Source organism: Plasmodium cynomolgi, chromosome 7 (genome assembly GCF_000321355.1).
Source record: "Plasmodium cynomolgi strain B DNA, chromosome 7, whole genome shotgun sequence".
Taxonomy (NCBI): Eukaryota; Apicomplexa; class Aconoidasida; order Haemosporida; family Plasmodiidae; genus Plasmodium; species Plasmodium cynomolgi.
Genome location: NC_020400.1, coordinates 1,170,836 through 1,178,101, shown reverse-complemented (window position 1 = coordinate 1,178,101; position 7,266 = coordinate 1,170,836). Strand labels below are relative to the sequence as shown.

The window sequence follows — 7,266 nt, the reverse complement described above, 5'->3', positions numbered from 1 at the left end:
GCTTAACCCCATGCGCGCTTTACACACGGACAGAGTTGTGCATACATTTCTGTAATGGGGGGAAACTACGCAGTGCTTCACTCCCTTCGGTTACGAGTTGCCTCCTCCTTTTCAATGCCCATGCACGGCTGGACTAGCAAAACGAACGGTGCGAGTAGCTACGTGGTGCCCAAATGGATAGTCTGCACCACCACCCCTTCTGCACTCATCATTATGATACAATTTCTTGAAAAAAATTTCGAAATAATTGCCTGTAGTTTTTAAACATTGACGGATCACTAATTCCTTCCTCCTTCTTTTTTTCTCTTGAACAGATCCGCTTCTTTGGTTCGCTCAATTTATACACATGTAGGAACACCCTTTGGATGTGCTCTTCGATATACCTTTTGTAAAAGCATATATTGTCCGTGCTCGTGTTGGTTACATGTATGGCTAGGTTCACGGAGTCTATTTCATCGTCATTTTGCACCTTTGCGTAGTAGCAATACCGACTGTCTGACGGAGCTCCTATTTGTTCGTTCTTGCTTTTCCCTTTTCCGTGTGCCCGATTGTTTATCCCTTCCGGGGGGGTACCCCTCCGTGCATCGCTCCCCGAGGAACCTCCCCTGCCAGCCCCGAAGCAGAGGCCCCCAAAACTGTGCACAAGGTGTGAGTTCCCCCCACCCTGGTTATGCATCCCTCTAAGGGTATTCCCCTCGGGTATATCTTCCTCCTCCTGGCTCCCTTCCCCGATGTCGCCCCCTCCACCGATTCCGCCGCTCCTGCCGCGTTCGCTGCCTCCATCTATTCCCCCCCTCGCAGGGGGCAGGATGTCCCTCCTCAGCATGCTGGCGAACGAGCAGAAGAACGCGTAAGCATGTTTCCATTCCGTTGCACCGTTCGACACCAATTTACATGTCTCATGGAAGCTCCGAATTATCAATACAAAAACGGATAGGCAAGAAAAAAGGGATTCATTTCGACAAATCGTGACATACATATAAGTAACAAACAAATGCACCCTGTTAAAGAAAAAAAGAACCCTCAATAACGTTCTATCACTATCAATGATGTATAGCAAATTAGGATCTACTTGTCGAATGATACAATTATAAGGGTGGTGGTTTCCATCGAGGAGGGAACTCCATAGTTGCATTTTCATGTCCATTGGGTGAAGTGGGGAATGCACTCCACTGGGGGGATTTTTAAAAGGGTCATTTTTGTTTCTCCTTTCTCTTTCTTCATCATTTGAGGTGCTCTCATGTTTTTTTTCACCATGGTGGGTAGTATCCCTCCACGAATTGCTTCGATCATGTGGGCTTTTCTCTGCAAAATGGGTTACTCGTCCTTTCTCTGCAAAATGGGTTACTCGTCCTTTCTCTGCAAAATGGGTTACTCGTCCTTTCTCTGCAGAATGGGAAACTCGTCCTTTCTGTACAGGTAGCCTCTTCACATCTACAGTTTGTTCCCCGAGTTTCTTTCCCCTCCCCCCCTGACTCAACACCCTACTCCACCAATTTTTCTTATCCTCGTTCGTTAAGCTGTTCACACATGAAGGGTTGTCCTTAACGTAATTCTCCTGAGCATATTCATGATGAGATTTCCTATGTAGAATCACTTGTAGGAAATTCAGCACTTCCCCAAGGAAGAGATCAAAGTGGATGTTCTTTTCCAAAATTATTTGTATTCTACGTTTGGGCAGTCGTTTGTGTCCGTCACTCGGGGGAGTCTCTGTGTGGTGCGCTCCCTCTGTGTGGTGCGCTCCCTCTGTGTGGTGCGAACCCTCGGCGTGGTGCTCTCCCTCTGTGTGGTGCGCTCCCTCTGTGTGGATTTCCCCCGCTGCTGACCCATCCACCTGTTCTGTTTCCCCATCGCAGGTGCTGCGCCCCCTCAAGCGAAATACCCTCTCTACGTATTTCCCAAAGGTCCCTATCGATTTGTCAGTTTTAACAAACCGGTTTACTCTCGCTATGTGTCTACGTTGTATGGCCTTTTTTTGTGCCACCCTTGTGACGAGCTCATCATGGGCTTCCCCCTCAGTACAGCGGTTCTTACAGCTCTCTTTTATGTTTCTCCGTTTCTCGCCGTTTTGGGGTCCGCCTTTCCCTTTATTCATTCCGTGTGAGTTCCGCCCTTCCTTGTGTACCATCACCAGACTGCAGTAACTACTAATCACCCGATGCAAACTCTGAAGGACGGACTTCTCAATGTAGTGCTTCTTCCCCCGTGGGGCCTCGGCTGCCCCGTTATTCTTGTACACCCCCGCGCGATGCAGCAGCTCCCGCTTGGTCTGTTCGTACAGTCGCAGAATTTCTTCGAGTCTTTCCATCTTCGGCCGGTTGGCGGGTTAGCAGGTTAGCTGATTAGCAGTTTGGCCGGTTAGCAGTTTGGCCGGTTAGCAGTTTGGCCGGTTAGCAGTTTGGCCGGTTTGCAGTTTGGCCGGTTTGCAGTTCGGTTGGCATTTTCCTCATGAGTTAGGGTTACCGTCGTCTAGGGTTTGGATTCGCAACTGCGCAAGGTCCTCACCCATTTCGGTCACCAAGCACACAAAAAAAAAAAAATAAAAATAAAAAAAAAAAAAAAAATTCATGGAATGATTTCACACCTACGCTGTTATAGGAGCGGATTTATTTCGCAAAATTTCTGCCCACTTACTGCATCGTAAAAAATAGGAAAAGTAGTAAAACGGATCAGAAGTGACTAAACAATTTAATTCCGCTCTCCTGGGGGCGCGGCACACACGAAAGGCAAACTTGTGATGGGTAGGAAAAAGTGCACCAATCATCATCAATTCAATCACGAACGAGTTGGGTGAAAAAGGGACGCTCACATTTTCTACCAGACGAAGGTATTCCCAAAGGACCTTCTCCCATTTGTGCCCTCGTCGGAAGAACACCGTACATGAAAACTTCATACACAGCGTGGATACCTTCCCCCCAAAGGGATGAAAAAATTATCTCCCCAAATGAGTCCTCTTTTCCCATTTGATTAAAAACTGCATAAGTTCCCCTCCATTTGTACTTACACAAAAATTCGTCCAGCGAACATATCACGAAGACGGTAGATTCCTTTCAACATGGAAGGACTTACTTTCCCTTTATGCCGCCTGGTACGTGTTCACTGGCCTGTTCCAGCTTCTCCCCCCCCCAAAAAAAAAAAAAAAAAATCGCTTCAAGATTTGCCCTTCTAGTATGCACGCACATGTAAACACCTTTTTGTGTTTTTTCTCATGACGATTACAAGAAAAAAAAAGTTTCCTCCTTTGTGTGCCTCCAACGTTACACATAGGGTTAATTAATTAAAAAAAAAAAAAAAACATGGCATAACGCGACACAACATGGCATAACGGGACGCAACATAGCATAACGCGACGCAACGTAACGTAAAGCAACACATTTTTCGCACAGTCAACACCAATAAACCTTGTTAATTAAAAGAACGCGAAAACGAAAAAGAGGGAAAAAAGAAAAAAAAAAAGGTCGCACTTTGATACGATTAACACAATGGACATAGTTCTTCTTTCTCTCTCCATGAAGGAGCGATGAAGTGTAATCAGGGAGGAAAAAAAAAAAAAAAAAAAACAAACTTTGTGTTCACAAAGGGGTTTAATGGCGTCTTCCACCGCGTCTATAACGTCCACCGCGTCTATAACATCCACCACGTATATAACATGCACCGCGTCTATAACATGCACCGCGTCATAACGTCCACCGCTTCTACCTCCTCTTCCGTTTTACGCGCACGGTTGAGTAGCGCTTCTATTTGCTCTCCTCTGAGTTATCCTCACAGATTTGCTTCTTCCCTTTTGTGTTCATTTTCCCCCTTTCTGTGCAGAACGGAAAAGGGGAGTAGGAGAACGGAGGGGGGTGGGAAAACAGAGGCCCCCACAATTAGCGGCAGTCCAGGAAGACCCTAATCCTGTTGTCGTTCAGAAATCCTCCATCATACATACGCACTGCGTCCGAGGCAGACTCGTTTTTTTCGTACTCGATGCTGACGATGCCAGTTAGTTTTCTCTGTTAAAGGGGCGGGGGAGAAAGCAACAGTGACGGGGCAGCAATCGGGGGAGTAGCAAAACTGTGTGGGTTATAACCGATATAATGGCCAACCCCAGGTGTGGCATCCACCAAGTACAAATGGACAGACACCCAGGAAAGGCATCAAATAGCAGGACTTACCTTCTCATTCATGAGGATCTGCACATCGACGATTTTTCCCGTCTCTTGAAAGGCTGAAAAAATATCTTCCGCGTTTAGGTACGTGGGGACGTTCGTCACTATGATGGTGTTATTCTTTTGGTTATCTACAGAGGGGGGTAGGGGGAATACACAAGGTTAGTGAATGGGGTGAGCACGCAGGGGTGACAGGTGGGGGGTCGGGTACGAAAAAGGAAACGGAAACGGCCACATCGGTCGCGACATTGGTCACGGCATCGGTCACTCCACCGCTTCGCCGCTTCGTCGCTTCACCACTCGAGCGCTCCCTTACCGTAAAGGTGTTTCCCCCCGCCACTAAACGGGGGCATGCCCTTGTCGAACATGTTACTCTGGTAGGGGCTCTGGTAGGGCATGTGGCCATAGGGAGGCGGGTGGTGATTGCCATGATTATTATTCATATAGTAAGGGTAGGGACCGTTAGGATTGTACACGGGCATTTTAAAAGGAGGGATGATTTTATTGTGCTTATGGTTGTTGTTGTTGTTGACGTGGTTGTTTTGGTTGGAGCCTTTGTTGTTCTTCTTGTCTGGTATTTTCTTTCCCTGCGGGGGAGGCGGGCATGCATGAGGAAAATGAGCACAGATATGCAGCTAATCGGTTAAGCAGCTAATCGGCTAAACCGCTAATCGGCTAACCGGCTAAACCGCAGCGTCCATACCATCACTATCGTTAAGGTGTCCCCATCCAGGGGGTTACCGTTCATGGACTTTATGGCATTATCGCAGGAGTTTTTATTATCATATTTTACGTATCTGCGGGGGGAGGGGAGGCAATGAAGGGAAGGTAGGCCATGCAGGCAAGGTAGACCATGCTGGCAATGGCGACACGCAGGGGGAGCAAATAGGGAGAGGCCATCCAAACGAGGGGGCCACCTCTACACAGAAGACGCAACCACTCGCGAGGAACCTCCACCCGTCGCAACTCACGCACAACTTACGTGATCTTCTTCTCACTGTCGTGATAAATATTATAAATTTTCCCAAATTTGCTGAATTCCTTTTTGTACAGCTCCAAGTTGTTGCTGTTCACATTTGAAATGATTATACTATGCAGGTACTTTTGCCCTAAGAGTGGGGGGAGGGGCATTTACTGTGTTAACGCTGCTTTGTTGGCGCTGCTTTGTTGGCGCTGCTGTGTTGACCCCTAGGGGAGTAGTTAACTTGGGTGGCTCACATAGGTAGGCAGGTCGCTCTATCCGTCTCGAACACGTTACATGTGGGAAAGAGCCGTGCGTGTGGCGTCCCTCACCCATACACAAGCACATGTTTACTTATGCACTCGTTTCGATGTCCTACCTGTGCTTTTTTCAATAGACTTGTTAACTGTCTTCTTTTCGTTGGGACCCTTCTGGTTGGCTTTTATGTTTTCCTTCTCTATGAGCTCATCAAGGCTCATATCAATTTTGTTCTTTATACTCATTCTGTAGGGCGATTAGCATGCCTCTGTTGGAGGGGGCGCGCGCGTGTCTTTGTGGATGGTAGTGATAGTGGCAGTGGCAGTGGTGGGGGAGGAGTGCCCTCTTCACTCAGCAGACTATCCTCTTCACTCAGCAGGCTGCCCTCTTCCCTCAGCAGGGTGTCCCCTCTCGGAAAACGTTAAATGCCTTTTCTGGTGCACTTCCCACTCCGGGTCAAACGAGAAACACATTAACTCGCAGCAAAGTTAGAAGAAAATAAACGCTTCACACGGGTCGAGAAACGGACTGCCTTCATGAAGGGACCTATATATGCACATGCATCGATACAAGCGGGGCAAAAGAATAAGGGATTATTGGGTATGTGTGTGGGAGGTGTACTCTTAGAAAAGCATACAAGTGGTGTCGTTAAATGGGTGCATTTAAAAAAGGGCACGTGCACAAGACGAGTGGGTAAAAGGCTACAAGTACGTAACAAAGCGTAATGGGATGTGATAAAACGTAATGGGATGTGATAAAACATAATGGGATGTAATAAAATGCAATCACAACAAATCACATGTAATAAAATGCAATCACACGTGACTGCTCAAATGGGGGTGCCCTTCCTCGCTTCTCCCCAAGCATTACAGAACATCGAACGGATTGTACGGCCCCTCTATTTGCCGCCACGTAGATTCACATCCAAAACATCCTCTTGATGGAGAAACGAAGTCGACTTTCTCCCCCAGTTGGTTCGAAATGGACAAGATAGATGAAGTGGAAAAAAAGGATAATAATTCGTATTTGGAGTGGCCGAAGGAGACCAACTCCTTAACAGGACTACACACAAGTATGCAAACTTTTTCCCACATGAGCGGTTTGCATAAAGAGTATGGACAAGTGGGGGTTAGCAGTGGGGGCGGTTTAGGGCAAGCCCATTGGCAGGTCACCGCTGGGTCCTTCTGCCTTGACGTTTTATTTCCTCGTGGGAAGGGCTAGGGTATGGCATCCCTCCATGGGAGTAGCGGCAGAGAGGGGCGCACGCATGTAGGGGTGTAACGACGTAGAGATGTAACGACGTAGCGATGTAACGACGTAGCGATGTAACGACGTAGCGATGTAACGACGCAGCGATGTAACAACGCAGTAATGTAACATGTACGTATGCACTCACGCATGTATGCGTGTCGGTATGCATCTCGCACTGGCGCATCAGGCCGTTGCACAGTTGCGCGTCGCTTAAGTACCTCCTCTGATCGCTCCTCTGATCGCTCCTCTAGTCGCGCCTCTGCTAAGGCGACTCGCGGAATGACGCCTTGACTTTGCTTCGAATTAAAAGCGCGCAAAACGGGCGGGCGGGACGCGAAACTTCCAGGGGGGCAAGAAAATCATCACATATTTAATTTACATAAGTCCGTGCAGAAATCCATGTAAGGCTCGCGCGGTCATATTCTCTTCACTGGTCATGTAATTAATTTTGCTTAAACGCGCTGGCATTTTCAGCCGTATGTAACCTATGTATACATACTCGCTCGCGCAAAATAAATGCGTTTTGAAGGGCTACTGTGCCAATCACTTCATCATCGTAGCTTTTTTTTTTTCGTCATGTTCTTTCTTTATTTCCTTATTTTTATTTATTTTTTTTTTTTGGTATTCTCCTTTGCGCTTCCCTTT

At 47.4% G+C, this 7,266-nt stretch overlaps 2 protein-coding genes across 2 annotated transcripts; both read right to left on the bottom strand.

Moving 5' to 3' along the window:
* Positions 1 to 211: 211 nt before the first annotated feature.
* PCYB_073670 (hypothetical protein) lies at positions 212 to 2,308 on the bottom strand (the record flags this gene model as incomplete). Its single annotated transcript, XM_004221764.1, has 2 exons — positions 212 to 495; positions 877 to 2,308. The coding sequence occupies 2 exons, from the start codon at positions 2,306 to 2,308 to the stop codon at positions 212 to 214; spliced, it is 1,716 nt and encodes a 571-aa protein (XP_004221812.1).
* Positions 2,309 to 3,869: 1,561 nt separating this feature from the next.
* Positions 3,870 to 5,615, bottom strand: PCYB_073660 (RNA binding function; the record flags this gene model as incomplete). The annotated part of the gene is made up of 6 exons (XM_004221763.1): positions 3,870 to 3,995; positions 4,158 to 4,282; positions 4,468 to 4,738; positions 4,855 to 4,948; positions 5,134 to 5,260; positions 5,492 to 5,615. The coding sequence occupies 6 exons, from the start codon at positions 5,613 to 5,615 to the stop codon at positions 3,870 to 3,872; spliced, it is 867 nt and encodes a 288-aa protein (XP_004221811.1).
* Positions 5,616 to 7,266: the final 1,651 nt, after the last annotated feature.